At 44.2% G+C, this 17,071-nt stretch overlaps 1 protein-coding gene across 1 annotated transcript in view; it reads left to right on the top strand.

Annotated features, from left to right (window-relative positions):
* WDR7 (WD repeat domain 7) overlaps nucleotides 1-17,071 on the top strand; it is a 389,063-nt gene that overhangs the window by 358,718 nt on the left and 13,274 nt on the right. Inside the window, exon 16 of the mRNA XM_075586908.1 lies at nucleotides 13,898-14,002. Coding sequence (XP_075443023.1) covers nucleotides 13,898-14,002 — 105 coding nt within the window. The remainder of the gene's footprint in view (nucleotides 1-13,897; nucleotides 14,003-17,071) is intronic.

The raw sequence follows: 17,071 nt of genomic DNA, 5'->3' as shown, positions 1-17,071 counted from the left end.
TGCGCGTCCACCCGCAGCGGGAGCCACTGTCACATACCAGGCTGAGGTGAGTGAGCGCCGGGGAGGGAGGTTATGTCTGCGGAGCGCATAGAGAGATTGCGGAGCGCAGAGGGAGATGGTGATGGTAATGTATGTAGTTGATGCGTGAATGAGGGTGAATGTCTGAATGTAATGTGTGTGTTGATGTTGTGTGAATGAAGGTATAAATGTGTAGAGTTTATGAAGAAATTTATTGAATAGTGTATGAATGTTGAAGGTAAATGAAATGATGATGTATATTTTTTTCAGAGGATCGTGAACATAGAGAAAGCCGGAGATGTTGTGAACGTGGTAGTGGTAATGTAAATGCAAATTAGTATAGCGGCGATTGAATAAAGTAACGAAATAAAATAATTGTAAGAATGGAAAGAATTGAAAATTGGCAAAGCGGGACATAGTGTAATGTGCATGTAATGTACATGTTGTAATTGCGTGTCGGCCATTTTAGAAAGTGAATTTACAGTGCGTAGGTGCAGGCTGGCGGTTATTTGCAAAGCGTCACATTGAAGATGTAAGTTATTTTGTCAGCCATTTTACAAAGTTAATAAAGATTGCGTAGGTGAATGTACGGGCGGGAATTTTAGTAATAGAAATTTAAACGCACGCCATTGTTTTCATAGATATTTATTTGAATTGTAAGTTCCTTTGTCGGCCATTTTAGGGAAACTTAATAAATGCCATATGGTCGGCCATGTGCACAGGGAGTGTCGGCCGGCCATTGCGGAGGGAGAATGTGTGTTGAATGTGCGCAGGTAGTGTCGCGGTGCGCGGCGGCCATGTGCACAGGGACTGTCGGTCGGCTGTTGCAGAGGGAGAATGAAGGTACGGGCGGCCATTGTTTTTATAGAAATGTAAAGGCACGCCATAGCATGAGTGTGCGCAGGGAGTGTCGCGGTGCGCGGCGGCCATGTGCACAGATACTGTTGGGCGGCCGTTGCGGAGGGAGAATGAAGGTAGGTGCGGGCATTTTTGTAATAGAAATTGAAAGGCACGCCATAGCATGAGTGTGCGCAGGGAGTGTCGCGGAGCGGCCATGTGCACAGATACTGTTGGGCGAGACCCGGCGTTGGCCGGAATTTAAATAGATAAAATAAATTGATGTTGTTTAAAATAAGAAGTATAATTTTTAGTAGTTCCAGTTGGAGCAAACATATAAAAACAAACCCACAACTGCACTGCGTGAGTAATAAATGTAGGCCAACTACACACTGACTGAGAAACTTCTGATCTGATGTCAATAAGGGGCGGAGGCAAAATGATAGTAGGCATGAAATGACAGTGAGGAGATTCTCACAGCAGCCATTTTGTGTAAAGACAGATTCATTTCTACATACATAATAATAGCACGTGAAAGCAAATAAATAACAATATTTGTAGGCATTCAATGACAGTGAGGAGATTTTCACAGCAGCCATTTTGTGTAAAGACAGATTCATTTCTACATACATAATAATAGCATGTGGAAGCAAATAAATAACAATATTTGTAGGCATTCAATGACAGTGAGGAGATTTTCACAGCAGCCATTTTGTGTAAAGACAGATTCATTTCTACATTCATAATAATAGCATGTGAAAGCAAATACAGGCATACCCCGCTTTAAGGACACTCACTTTAAGTACACTCGCGAGTAAGTACATGTCGCCCAATAGGCAAACGGCAGCTCACGCATGCGCCTGTCAGCACGTCCTGAACAGCAATACTGGCTCCCTACCTGTACCGAAGCTGTGCGCAAGCGGGGAGACTATAGAGCCTGTTACAAATGTGTTATTTACATCAGTTATGCACGTATATGACGATTGCAGTACAGTATATGCATCAATAAGTGGGAAAAAGGTAGTGCTTCACTTTAAGTACATTTTCGCTTTACATACATGCTCCGGTCCCATTGCGTACGTTAATGCGGGGTATGCCTGTAAATAACAATATTTGTAGGCATTCAATGACAGTGAGGTGATTTTCACAGCAGCCATTTTGTGTGAGGGCAGATTAATTTCTACTAAACATATGTTTTTTTAATTCCCTTTTCAGTTAAGCAAATAAATAACAATATGTTTAGGCATTAAATGACAGTTAGTGAGGAGATACTCACAGCAGCCACTTAATATTGTAAAATGTAGATTTCAACTTATCCCTTTAAGAGATGTAACATTCATCTAATATGGATCTCATGTGATATTAGGTGAAGAAGCATGGTCTCGTGTGTGTGTGTGTGTGTGTGTGTGTGTGTGTGTGTGTGTGTGTGTGTGTGTGTGTGTGTGTGTGTGTGTGTGTGTACTCAGTTGGTAAAGTGGGCATATTAATATGTAAAGTGTGTGTGTGAAACAGGACATATTAAAATGTTGTGTGTGTGTGTGTGTGTGTACACAGGGGTGAGAGTGTGAGATGAACTTACCAAGGACTCTGCAGGGGTTCTGTGGTGGTATGCTGTCAGTGCAAGTGTGTGACAGTGAAGTAGGTGTGTGTCAGTGATGTCACTGTAAGTTTTGGCCAATGACAGTCGTGTGGGCGGTGTGTGTCACAGTGGGGCGTACCTCTTGGGCAATGACAGTCGGGGTGGCCACGGACCAATCACATTCACCGCAGCTAGTACCAACCTTTGATTTTATATATTAAGATATCTTCAACCATTGTTGATTCGCTGCTGAATAAATGCCTTCCCAATGATTTTCCGAGGACTGTAGAATCTAATCAAGCACCATCTTGGCCCAACAATGGTCATTTCTTAGCTAGCTCACTGCCTTGTTTAATTTCTTCACCCTTTTGATGTCAGACTTTTCTTTGGTTCCAAATCCCATGCATTTATGTATATTTGGGTAATACCCACCATATATCTCTCCATACTTCTTTGAGTTGTTTCAAGCTTATGCATAATGTCGGTTCCAATACAGGTACATGAGAATAGGCAGAATACACTGGGTCGAACACTTTTCTCTAGAGGCACAGTGGAAGGTTCCCTTGAAAGATGGTCTTGTTTCTTCTAAATGCGCTCCATCCCATCTTCATTCTCCAATTGATTTAATTCACGTGGTTCACATCTATTGAAACTTGCTGACCAAGGTAGACATAGTGGTCTGTATTACCCTACTTTGAGTGAATGGCAGGGAGAAAGTAAAGTTCATAAATATAACATTTCTAGATATTCTCAGTATATACTATAATTGAAAGCACTATTTGTAATTATGCTCAATTGTGCAGTTATGCAGTGTTTATAAAATGCTAATATATCCAAATGTTGGGTACATAGCTCATTGGATGTTTTTATTGTCTTGGAATACAGTACAGGTATGGGATACCTTACAGATATACTTAGAACAACAATTAAGAAAGAAAGCACAGGAGCGCACCAAGGTAAGATTATAATATTATATCCTTACCTTGGTGCGCTCCTGTGCTTTCTTTCTTGGTTGTCTGGTTCGCCGACGGAGTATTCCACCAGAGTTCATCTTTGGAGTGAGGGGAGACACTTTGAGCTACAGGAGCTGCAAGAGGAAGGAGAAGAATTATTTTCTGTCATCATAGGAAGCAAGAGCGCGGACTGAACATTCTTTGACTTAGAACAACAATTACACCATTGTATCTTTAATAGAGCAAAACATTTTTATTAAATGTACACTTTAACACTTTCAAATTCCTTTTTTTTTTTTTTTCATATCCCCCAACGTATTTTTAATGTTATATATAGTTATCCTTGCTATTATTTTTAATGCTTTGGCATTGTAAATACAGTATGTGGACTTACATTTTGGGGTATTTTTGAACAATAAAATTGAAACCTAAAAACATAGAATTTGAGCTACTTGGCCCACTTAGTCTGGCCATTTTCCTATCCACTGTGAAACCTCAGACTCTGTGCTTATCCTTGGGTTTATTTCATGTTTAGAATAGGCTGATGTCTATCCCCAGGCATTTGTGAATTATTGAAAATGTTTTAGCCTATACAACGTCTGTTGAGGCTATTCCAACAATCCACCACCTCACGTTTCGCGTAAGCTGGCCACACTTAAACTTTAGAGCCTGACCTTACCTATGCACTTCACTTTCTCTGAAATATATTTCCCTCATACACCTCATCTAGAGAAAAGCCATCACATTAATAAATGGGATGGATAATCTGAGTTATGAGGGGAGGCTAGCTAAATTAGATTTATTTACATTTGAAAAGAGGCGTCTAAGAGGGGATATGATAACTATATACAAATATATTCAGAGACAATACAAGGAGCTTTCAAAAGAACTATTCATCCCACGGGCAGTACAAAGGACACAGTGTCATCCCTTAAGGTTGGAGGAAAGGAGATTTCACCAGCAACAAAGGAAAGGGTTCTTTACAGTAAGGGCAGGTAAAATGTGAAATTAATTACCCATGGAGATTGTGATGGCAGATACAATAGATATCTTGAAAAAAAGGTTGGACATCTTTTTAGAAAGGAAAGGTATACAGGGATATACCAAATAAGTAAACATGGGAAGGATGTTGATCCAGGGAGTAATCTGTTTGTCAATATCTGGAGTCGGAAGGAATTTATTTTTCCCCTTATGAGTCAGCATTGGATGATATCTCACTGGGGTTTTATGTTTGCCTTCCTCATCATCAATATACTGTAAGTACAAATCTAGGATAAAGTATCTGTCGTCTAAATTTAGCATAGGTTGAGCTTGATGGGCGTATTTCTTTTTTTCAACCTTATTTACTGTGTAACTATATAACCTTGTTGAAACCCTTTATAAATGTGAAGTCAGTCAAATCCCCCTCTCTTCCCTCTAAGCCAGGGGTGTGCAAACTGGGGGGTGCGCCAGAGTTTTCTGGGAGGGCGCGCGGGCGGTTGTCAGAGGCCCTGTGCTCTTCCCCAAGGCATTTAAATTAAATGCCGGGGAATCATGTGAGGCCCCTGCAACACACCCCTTACCGTGATTCAGCTGGCTGTGTGACGCAGCATCAAATGACGCCATGTGATGTGACGTCACATGACCCCGCAGCATAATTTGACGCGGATGTAAGGTAGGCGGGGGGCGCGAGAGCCGGGGTAAGAAAGACAGCAGGGTGCAACAGCAAAAGTTTGCGCTCCCCTGCTCTTAGCTGTACATATTGAGGTCCTTTAGCCCTTCTTAAAAAGTTGTATGATGGAGACCATGCACCATTTTATTAACTTTTTTTTTGCACAATCTCTAATTTATTTGTCTTTCTGAAGATATGATCTCCAGAATTGAACATCATACTCTAGGTGAGGTCTTACCAATGATCTAAAAAGTGACATCACCACCTCACTTTCTGCAAATAAATAATGACTCCCATGTCTATTGTGGTTGACAATAAAGTGTCATTAATCCGGTATCTGGCCTTTTGGATTTTTGTGACTACAATACAGGATTTTGCACTTTTTGGCATCACATTGGTAACTGCTGCATTTTTGGCCATTCCTTTAATCTACCTAAATCAGAAATCAGTTTATCTCCTCCCCTACAACCCCTCACTGTTAACCATGGTGAATATATTTGTGTAATCTACTACAAAAAGGCATACTTTCCCTTCCAGGCCTTCTGTAATGTCGCTAATAAAGATATTAAAGGGCACTGGACCCAATACAGATCCCTGAGTTACTCCACTGGTCACCTTCCTCTACTCCTTTTAGCACAACTCTGTCACCTATCCTTCAACCAATGTCTTATCCATTCAACCACGTTAGAATCCACCACCAGGCATTGCAAGTGGTTTATGCGGTACAATGTCAAAGGCCTTACTAAAATCTAGGTCAGTTACATCTAATGCTCCACCTTGATCTGGGGCTGCAATGTTTCCTTCCTTTAAATATCCCTGAAACTGTAACATTCAACGTGGCGTGTTACTGACCGTCTTCTCCAAACTTTCATCCATGTCTTTATTAATGCGTCCTTATAAGCAATTTGGTAGTGCTCGTGTAAACATACTATGAGGAAGAGAGAGGAGAGAAAGATGAGAGAGAGGAGAGAAAGATGAGAGAGAGGAGAGAAAGAGAGAGAGGAGAGAAAGAGAGAGAGGAGAGAAAGAGAGAGAGGAGAGAAAGAGAGAGAGGAGAGAAAGAGAGAGAGGAGAGAAAGAAAGAGAGAGAGGAGAGAAAGAGAGAGAGGAGAGAAAGAAAGAGAGAGAGGAGAGAAAGAAAGAGAGAGGAGAGAAAGAAAGAGAGAGAGGAGAGAAAGAGAGAGAGGAGAGAAAGAAAGAAAGAGAGAGAGGAGAGAAAGAGAGAGAGAGAGGAGAGAAAGAGAGAGAGAGGAGAGAGAAAGAAAGAGAGAGAGGAGAAAGAAAGAGAGGAGGTAAAGAGAGGAGAAACGAAAAAAAAGAGAGGAGGGAAAGAGAGGAGAAAAGAAAGAGAGAGAGGAGGGAAAGAGAGGAGAAAAGAAAGAGAGAGAGGAGGGAAAGAGAGGAGAAAAGAAAGAGAGAGAGAGGGAAGGGAGAGGGAGAGAAGGGAAAGAGAGCGAGAGAGAAGGGAAAGAGAGAGAGAGAGAGAGAGAGAGAAGAAAAAGAAAGAGAGAGAGAGAAGGAAAAGAAAGAGAGAGAAGGAAAAGAAAGAGAGAGAAGGAAAAGAGAGAGAGAGAAGGAAAAGAAAGAGAGAGCGAGAGAGAAGGAAAAGAAAGAGAGAGCGAGAGAGAAGGAAAAGAAAGAGAGAGCGAGAGAGAAGGAAAAGAGAGAGCGAGAGAGAAGGAAAAGAAAGAGAGAGCGAGAGAGATGGAAAAGAAAGAGAGAGCGAGAGAGAAGGAAAAGAAAGAGAGAGCGAAAGAGAAGGAAAAGAAGGAAAGAGAGAGAGAGAAGGAAAAGAAAGAAAGAGAGAGAGAGAGAGAGAAGGAAAAAGAAAGAGAGAGAGAAGGAAAAGAGAGAGGGGGAGGGAGAGAGAAGGGGAGGGAGGGAGAGAGAGAGACTAGAGAGAGGGAGAGACTGTATAGAGAGAGCTACTGTACAGAGATGCATACTGTAGAGTGAGAGGGAGAGAGAGATGCATACTGGAGATGGAGGGGGAGAGAGATGCATACTGGAGATGGAGGGGGAGAGAAAGAGATGCATACTCGAGATGGAGGGGGAGAGAGTTGCATACTCGAGATGGAGGGGGAGAGAGATGCATACTCGAGATGGAGGGGAAGAGAGATGCATACTGGAGATGGAGGGAGAGAGATGAATACTGTAGATAGAGAGAGATGAATACTGTAGATAGAGAGAGATGCATACTGTAGATAGAGAGATATGCATACTGTAGATAGAGAGAGAGATGCATACTGTAGATAGAGAGAGAGAGATGCATACTGTAGATAGAGAGAGATGCATACTGTAGATAGAGAGAGAGAGATGCATACTGTAGATAGAGAGAGAGATGCATACTGTAGATAGAGAGAGAGATGCATACTGTAGATAGAGAGAGAGATGCATACTGTAGATAGAGAGAGATGCATACTGTAGAGAGAGATGTATACTGTAGAGAGAGATGCATACTGTAGATAGAGAGATGCATACTGTAGATAGAGAGATGCATACTGTAGATAGAGAGATGAATACTGTAGCTAGAGAGATATGCATACTGTAGATAGATAGATAGAGAGAGAGAGAGAGAGAGAGATGCATACTGTAGAGAGAGATGCATACTGTAGAGAGAGAGAGAGAATGCATACTGTAGAGAGAGATGCATACTGTAGATAGAGAGAGAGCGATGAATACTGTAGATAGAGATATGCATACTGTAGATAGAGAGATGCATACTGTAGATAGAGAGATGCATACTGTAGATAGAAAGAGAGATGCATACTGTAGTGTAGATAAAGAGATATGCATACTGTAGATAGAGAGATGCATACTGTAGATAGAAAGATGCATACTGTAGATAGAAAGAGAGATGCATACTGTAGATAGAGATGCATACTGTAGATAGAGATGCATACTGTAGTGTAGATAAAGAGAGATGCATACTGTAGTGTAGATAAAGAGAGATGCATACTGTAGATAGAAAGATGCATATTGTAGATAGAAAGAGAGAGAGACATACTGTAGATAGAGAGAGGTGCATACTGTAGAGAGATACATACTGTAGATTGTATTATATGTACTGTATGTCTTTATTTATATAGCGCCAAAAGTGTACTCTGCGCTTCACAAAGAATACAGTACAGGGAATTATAGTAATACATTAAGTGCAGCAAAATCAGACAATAGGAAAGGAAATCCCTGCCCGAAGAGTTTACAATCTAAGTGGTATGATGGGAGATTTACAGAGACAGCAGGTGAGGGAATAAGTGCTGTAGATGGGTGTGCTTGGTCACAATGGGTGGTAGGAGTGACTGTGGGACAATAGCCATGAGTGCAGGCTATTGGGATGCTTGATTTGTGGGGTGAGTTTTAAGGTTAGTATTTAATCAGAAGTTTAACGCGATTTACAGGGGAAGTGATGGCAGGGAGGCATGGATGAGATCAGGTGTGTATGTCTGGCTTCAGGCTTAGGGGAGATCCCCAGCAGCAGGAAGGAGTAGATAGAAAGTGTGAATAGAGGATTTGTGTGGGTGTTTTTTTATTGAGGGGTAAAGAAGTTGTTGGGAGAGAGGTGTATAAATAATGGTGCAGTGGAGAGACGTTCACAAAGGAGTGAGGAAACAGTAAACAGAAAAAGCAATAGGTAGGGCATAGTGAGATTCAGGAGAGACTTCACAGGTACTGGGGGATAGGAAGAGTACAAATCACAGCATTTAGCAAGTCAAGTTCTCACAGTTGCAAAGTTGTTGTGGTGCAGAGTGAAGATCTTCCTCTAATCTTCACCTCCAATTTCAACTCCAAAATGAACTCTACATACACTTTAAATGTGACAATTAAGATGTTATAAATCAGGCCTGCACCACTCGTAAAGTGAGAAGGGCAGAACTGCTCCAAGGAAAAAAGATTTGGGCCGCACGGGTAAAATCATCATCATCATCATCTCTCCTCCAGCACCTCTCATCATCATCATCCTCATATATCTCCCCCAGCACCCTTTATCATCATCCTCATATCTCCTCCAGAACCCCTCACTATCAAACTTTGTGATACTCCCCTTCTATCTCTCATACCCCCATCTCTCCCCCTCACCCACACACATAATACTCCCCCTCCACATCAAACACACAACACCCCCCTGCACACTACACACATCCAACCCCCCCTGCACCTCACATCCATCTCCCCCCCTGCACCTCACATCATTCTCCCCCCTGCACCTCACGTCATTCTCCCCCCTTGCATCACACATCTCTCTCCCCTGCACCTCCAATCACCCCCTCCACCTCCAATCACCCCCTCTGCACCTCCAATCACCCCCTCTGCACCTCCAATCACACCCTCTGCACCTCCAATCACCCCCTCTGCAACGCCAATCGCACCCTCTGCACCTCCAATCGCCCTCCCCTACCCTGCACCTCACATCCCTCTCCCCCCTGCACCTCACATCCCTCTCCCCCCTGCACCTCACATCCCTCTCCCCCCTGCACCTCCCATCATTCTCCCCCCCTGCACCTCACATCATTCTCCCCCCCCTGCACCTCACCTCATTCTCCGCCCCCTGCACCTCACATCTCTCCCCCCTTGCATCACACATCTCTCTCCCCTTCACCTCCAATGACCCTCCCCTGCACCTCCAATCACCCCCTCTGCACCTCCAATCACCCCCTCTGCACTTCCAATCACCCTCCCCTCTGCACTTCCAATCACCCTCCCCTCTGCACCTCCAATCACCCTCCCCTCTGCACCTCCAATTACCCTCCCCTCTGCACCTCCAATCACACCCTCTGCACCTCCAATCACCCTCCCCTGCACCTCCAATCACCCTCCCCCCCTGCACCTCCAATCACCCTCCCCCACTGCACCTCACATCACCCTCCCCCTCTGCACCTCACATCCCTCTCCCCCCCTGCACCTCACATCCCTCTCCCCCCTGCACCTCACATCCCTCTCCCCCCTGCACCTCCCATCATTCTCCCCCCCCTGCACCTCCCATCATTCTCCCCCCCTGCACCTTCCATCATTCTCCCCCCCTGCACCTCCCATCATTCTCCCCCCCCCCCTGCACCTCACATCATTCTCCCCCCCCTGCACCTCACATCTCTCCCCCCCTTGTATCACACATCTCTCCCCCTTCACCTCCAATGACCCTCCCCTGCACCTCCAATCACCCCCTCTGCACCTCCAATCACCCTCCCCTCTGCACCTCCAATCACCCTCCCCTCTGCACCTCCAATCACCCTCCCCTCTGCACCTCCAATCACCCCCCCCCCCCCGCACCTCCAATGATCCCCCCCCCCCCCTGCACCTCCAATGACCCGCCCCCTGCACCTCCAATGACCCGCCCCCCCCCTGCACCTCCAATGACCCCCGGGAAGTGGGGAGAGCGGGCTCGTCGGGAAGTGGGGAGAGCGGGCTCGTCGGGAAGTGGGGAGAGCGGGCTCGTCGGGGAGGGGGGAGAGCGGGCTCGTCAGGGAGGGGGGAGAGCGGGCTCATCGGGGAGGGGGGAGAGCGGGCTCGTCCGGGAGGGGAGATAGCGGGCTCGTCCGGGAGGGGGGAGAGCGGGCTCATCGGGGAGGGGGGAGAGCGGGCTCATCGGGGAGGGGGGAGAGCGGGCTCATCTGGGAGGGGGGTCTCGTGGGGGAACGGGAGAGCAAACTCGGGAGGGGAGAGCGGAAAGCCGCCGCGAGCCACGGGCCGCGTGTTGTGCAGGCCTGTTATAAAGCCATATGGCTCACAGCCAAGATAGACGGTCTTAAATACTCTGATCACATGCATTTGACTAACACTTAAGAGAGGGGTTTGCCTAATCAGCTCACAGAAACATACCAAATAGTTGTTAATTAGATTAATTAAATAGAGAGATACATACTGTAGATAGACAGAGCGGGAGAGATATACTGTATAGAGAGAGCGCGATATGGATGTAGATGGTATGTTTTTTTTCCCCCTTCACTTGTGCCTAGAAGGGTGATTACGACATCTAAATTCTGTGAATAATCTAATGCAAGTTTTATATGTTCCATACAAGACTACTAAATAAATAAAGGTGCAACTTATAATCCTTATGCCCTAGGAATGGACAACAAGGCTTTGAAGCCTCTTTCTACCTTCTCCAGCACCAGCATTGTTAGGAAAAGCCATGTTCGATGAGCAGAAGGTGAATTGCTTTTTAATGGGTTCAGATATTTAGCTGGATAATATTTGAAAAGTGTAGCAACAAACCTTAACCCTTTTGCTACTATTTTGCTTGCCTCTGTGGCAATTAGAGGGTTAAAATAATTTGAACAAAGTCCAGTAACACTCGGCTGGCGGCAGCTGTCACCTATTTTTTTTTTGGGATTAACTCTGGTCCAGAAAGAAACTGCCTCATTTTCTGGTTGTCATTTGCCCAGGAAGTTAAAGTAAATTGTAATGAGGGAATCACAGCAGGAGTACCTCCTAACAAATGAGAGGCATATATTGACTGACAGCCAGCATGCCATTTCAGTGATAAATGTATTTTTATACACTGCTGTTCAAGGTCACTTTGTGCGCTCGTTGGAAGCAGTCTCTCAGAAATCACGTGATTCTCATTTTGAAGCTGTGTGATGTTAAAGTTTGATGGAGAATTATTTAACAGTGGTAGAAATACATGTGTGCTGTTCTTCACCATTGGGGATCACTGCTTTGTAACACTGAAATGTGTGCCGTAGACACGCAAGTTTGTTGGATGCCGACTTTTCCTTTGTACTTTCATTCAGCAGCAGAGTTTGATGTAAGAATGTTAGTTTATGGCTCTTGACCGAGACCTCTGCCTAGAGAGGGAAGAGAGAGATCAGCGAAGAAGAGTTTTGCTGGACAGAATAACTTTTTTTTGCCTGTCACAGGCTCACCAGTGGTGATATTTCAAGACCCGCATGGGGTGGGGAAGCATACCCAGTCTTAAGATTTGGACTTCAGAGCGAGGAGTCAAAAGGCCTTCTATCCTTCCCTATCGATGTGTTCTCTATTACAGGCATACCCCGCATTAACGTACGCAATGGGACCGGAGCATGTATGTAAAGCGAAAATGTACTTAAAGTGAAGCACTACATTTTTCCACTTATTGATGCACGTACTGTACTGCAATCATCATATACGTGCATTACTGATGTAAATAACGCATTTGTAACAGGCTCTATAGTCTCCCCGCTTGCGCACAGCTTCGGTACAGGTAGGGAGCCGGTATTGCTGTTCAGGACGTGCTGACAGGCGCATGCGTGAGCTGCCGTTTGCCTATTGGGCGATATGTACTTACTCGCGAGTGTACTTAAAGTGAGTGTACTTAAAGCGGGGTATGCCTGTACACAGTTTCTTAGGGGATTACTAGAAATTCAACGTGCCACATCTGCATGGAAAGTTATTTCTCGGCCAGACCAAATTTTTGGGACTAACCAAAGAATTACCAAGTACACACATTTACACTTCTTGTATCTGAATTTGCAATTAGTTGGCTATCCTTAAAACATGGCCTGGCTGCAGTGTTTCAGACGCGAGAGTTGAGAAACACTGCCCTAAAGGTTCAGAGGGCTGCTGCAATAATGTAGACAGTTCTGAATTAATGACTTAATAACGAAATGTGTTAGTATATGATATCATGTCCTAGATCAGAAGCGCAACATTTTCAGGGGGGGTCCTTACAGATGCCCCGCGCTCTTCCCCACAACATTAAAATTAAATGCTGGGGGAGCATACAAGGCCTCTGTAACTCCCTCTTATCGGCTCTCCCGCGCCGCTCCGCCATGACACTGCAACGTCATATGATGCTACCGATGCCAGAGAGCAGGGGGGCGCAAACAGAAAAGGTTGTGCACCCCTGTTTTAGATTATCTGGTTGCTTTTCTAAGAACAGTATAAACTACATATAAATTTATTGCAAAATGATCGCATGCATGAAAAATGTTAAGTAAAACTCGACAATACAATAAACCAATATAACAGCTGTTTTATTTTGTTGATGCCATTGTGGTTGATGGTATCAGCTACACGTTGTAAAGGAAATTAGTAATTGTTCCTTGAAGTCCCTACCCAATCAATTCTGCAAGTTTATAGTATACTAAAGGTTTTATATGTTTGTGTAGTTGTGGATACACAAGTTGCTTACGTGAAGTACTTGTAGTTGTCGCAAAATAAAAGGGGCTACACATCTTAAAAATTCCTTCTATTTAAACGCCATTGCATGCAATCCCGACTGATACTATTTACCTGTTTAAAACACAAAAGCCAAATCAAAGAACACCAACATCAGGGGGTATGGGTTGGAGGCCTTTCTGCAAACTGTGAGGACCTGATGAGATTATTATTATTATTAGATAGGACTACAGTCAACATTTCTAACAGATGGAATGTTATGTCACAAAGTTTTATCAAAGCAGTCCAATAAGTTATGCCGTTTGGTGTAGCAAAACAGCTTAGGAAGCCTTGTAGAACACACGCACAGATGCATTTCTAATCATTAAAGATCAAGAGCTTCTGGATTAACAAGTCTTTGGACAATGGTCTGATCTGAAGGAGGCACAGCTGGACCGATTTAGACTTCGAATCAAAGCTGTTCATGTAAACTTATATACCATGCACATCATAAAACTGGTTACTACCAAACAACCACAGAAGAAAAGTACAAATCTGTCTTAATATTTAATGTGAAACAAGAAAGTATGAAGTGTATGGCTTCATAATGTACCATAATGCTCTAGGAGAAATGAGAAGGAAATGTTTACAAGGGACAAATACCAAAAAATTAATTTTTATTTTTTTCTGTGTGTATTTCTTTCTATTATGAGGACTAACTAAAAGCTGTGTGATATATAATATAATGTAATATACATCTATATTTCCCAATTTATTTTACAGAATATCCATGGCCATAAAGGACCTATTACTTCAGTTTCTTTTGCCCCGGATGGACGCTATCTTGCCACTTACTCAAATAAAGACAGCCATATCTCCTTCTGGCAGGTAATTGTTGGTTTACTGTGTGCATATAGCAAAATGTATATACTGTATACATACACGCACGTTATGAATCTGGGGGAATATATTGTAATATTGTGGCACTGATGTATACTGTCAAATATGTTTGTGGTACTGATATTATAACTATTTTGTATATGGCCTAAAGCCTGTGCTAAAGATATCCAACGCATTGACCATATACTCTGTGACATTGCATAACATTCCATATATTTAGTACTGACGTTCAGCTCCCTTACTCAGCAGGACTCAAAATAACATTCCTTTTGCGTACACTGATATACTGAAAATGACATGCATGTTGTTTGACAGTCATGTTACCATCTACAGCAGGGTTGACCAACTCCAGTCCTCAAGGGCCGCAAACAGATCAGATTGAAAGGATATCCCTGCTTCAGCACAGGTGGCTCAGGCATTGACTGATTGAGCCACCTGTGCTGAAGCAGGGATGTCCTTAAAACCTGACCTTTTGGTGGCCCTTGAGGACTGGAGTTGGCCATTCCTGGTTTACAGTGGGAATATATTATAATATATGTAAATATACTTGATTAAAACTAGATAAACATGAGATAAAGAAATGAGTGAAAGTGTGTTATGCAGGATTGTGCACAAATGACCATTAGCAATACCATAACAATTCGGGACCAAACGTAAAGGTTATTTTGTATTACTGTTAAAGATTACTTACAATGTTTGCATTACATTCTGTAAGGTCTCTAAACATTCTATATATGACAGGATTTCGAGGACAGGGCAACCAACAGAAAATATTTAGACCAGGGGTAATAAAGTACGAACTCGGTGCACAAATCACATGATTAACATTATGGTTATCGTGTGATAATGGATGTAGACAGTAGTCTGCTACATCCATAAACCACTATTCATGTTCTATTCTCATGCCATTACACTCAAGTCTAGGCGCAAAGTTCACCTTTCCTGTCTTGCCTTCAAATACTTTCTGGGCAAGCACCCGCCTATCTGAACAAGCTCCTCACCCCTACCACATGCAGCACTTATCTGAGATCAGACTCCAAAAGACTGTTCATGGTCCCAAGGTTCAGCAAAGTATCCGGCCGCTCCTCCTTCTCTTACCGTGCACCCCCAAACTGGAACAACCTACTGGAGACTCTCACAGCCACCACCAGTTTAAGTTCTTTCAAAACTAAAGCCGTGCCTGTAGTGCCGTCGTTGGCGAAGGCGACACGGCGGGTGACGTCGCCGTCGCCACCGGTGAAAGTTATGTTTCGGCGGGGTCGCGGGATTACGGCAATTTGATTTGTTCAAGGGCTGTCACGTGACGCGACGGCCCTTGAAAAATCAAATTTTGCTGGCTTTTGATTTTCGCGGCGTCGCTTGTCGCCGTCGCGTGCACTATACGCGCACGCGGCGGCGGCAATGTATTTGTTTACGGCCAACGTCGCTGGCACTATAAGCGCGGCCTAAGGCTGTCTCACATTTTAATCTGGTCTGTAACTGTTACATAAGTCTATAATATACATCTTCTCTAACTGTGCATGCAATGTATTGTATATAACAGTGGTTCCCAAACTTTTTCGGTTCAAGGCTCCCCAAGGCAGTCAGGATTTTTTCAAGGCTCCCCAAGGCAATCAGGATTTTTCTGCGGCGCCCAAAGTAAAAACAAAGGTGTATATACATACCTAACAGTTGCAGTGCGCAGTTGGTGTCTCTCTCAGACACTCACACACTCTCACTCTCTCACACACTCACTCTCTCTCACACACTCACTCTCTCAGACCTCACTCTCTCTCTCAGACCTCACTCTCTCTCAGACCTCGCTCTCTCTCTCTCTCTCTCTCTCAGACCTCACTCTCTCTCTCTCAGACCTCACTCTCTCTCTCTCAGACACACACACACTCACTCTCTCTCACACACAGACACTCTCTCTCTCTCTCAGACAGACACTCTCTCTCAGACAGACACTCTCTCTCAGACAGACACTCTCTCTCAGACAGAGGGGAGTGGAGGAGGGGGGAGGAAAGGCAGGAAATCCGTGCAAGCAGCTCCCTGCACACACACACAAATAAATAAATACACACACACGCAAATACACATACACACACAAATACACACACACACACACATAAATACACACACACACACACACAAATAAATACACACACACACACACACAAATAAATACACACACACACACAAATAGATACACACACACACAAATAAATACACACACACAAATAAATACACACACACACAAATAAATACACACACACACACACAAATAAATACACACACACACACACAAATACACACACACACACACACACACAGATACAGACATTGAAGAGCAGTGGAGAGCAGAGGCAGCGACGGATGTGAGGGGGTTTTTTGGGGGGGAGAAGATCCGTGCAGGCAGCTCCCTGCACACAGTCACTGGGCAGGCAAATGTACAACTCTCCCTTCTCCTATCACCCCCCTACCTTCTCCTATCACCCGGGGCAGAAGGGGACGGGACACTGCGCAGACAGAGGAGCAGGAAGGCAGACACACACACTCACCGTGTGCTCTGCACAAAGCCCCGCCCCCGGCTTCCTCTCTGCCTGCAGCCAATCCCCTGCGGCCCGGCCGGCATGAAGCAGTGATGGTGGGGAGTGATGATCGGAGGGATGGTGGGGAGTGATGATCGGAGGGATGGTGGGGAGGATAATTGTGGCGCCCCTCTAGGCAAGCCGCGGCGCACCAGGGCACCGGGGCGCACAGATTGGGAACAGATTGGGAACCACTGGTATATAATGTATACCCTGTTCATTTATGTAACTGTATTTTTAACCATGTATTATTTGTCATATTAACTATGTCCAGGACATACTTGAAAACGAGAGGTAACTCTCAATGTATTACTTCCTGGTAAAACATTTTATAAATAAATAAATAGTCATTCTCGTACCTCAGGTGAGTATTCTTATGCTGATCTTATGGGGGGATTTATTTTTCCACGATGTCTCAGTCAGGCCCATCCAGCCTGTTGCTTGCTCTGGATATTCGCTCACATTTCTCTCAGATCACTATAGCTCA

Source organism: Ascaphus truei, chromosome 1 (assembly GCF_040206685.1).
Source record: "Ascaphus truei isolate aAscTru1 chromosome 1, aAscTru1.hap1, whole genome shotgun sequence".
In the NCBI taxonomy this organism is placed as follows: domain Eukaryota; kingdom Metazoa; phylum Chordata; class Amphibia; order Anura; family Ascaphidae; genus Ascaphus; species Ascaphus truei.
This window is presented reverse-complemented; position numbering and strand designations above follow the sequence as displayed.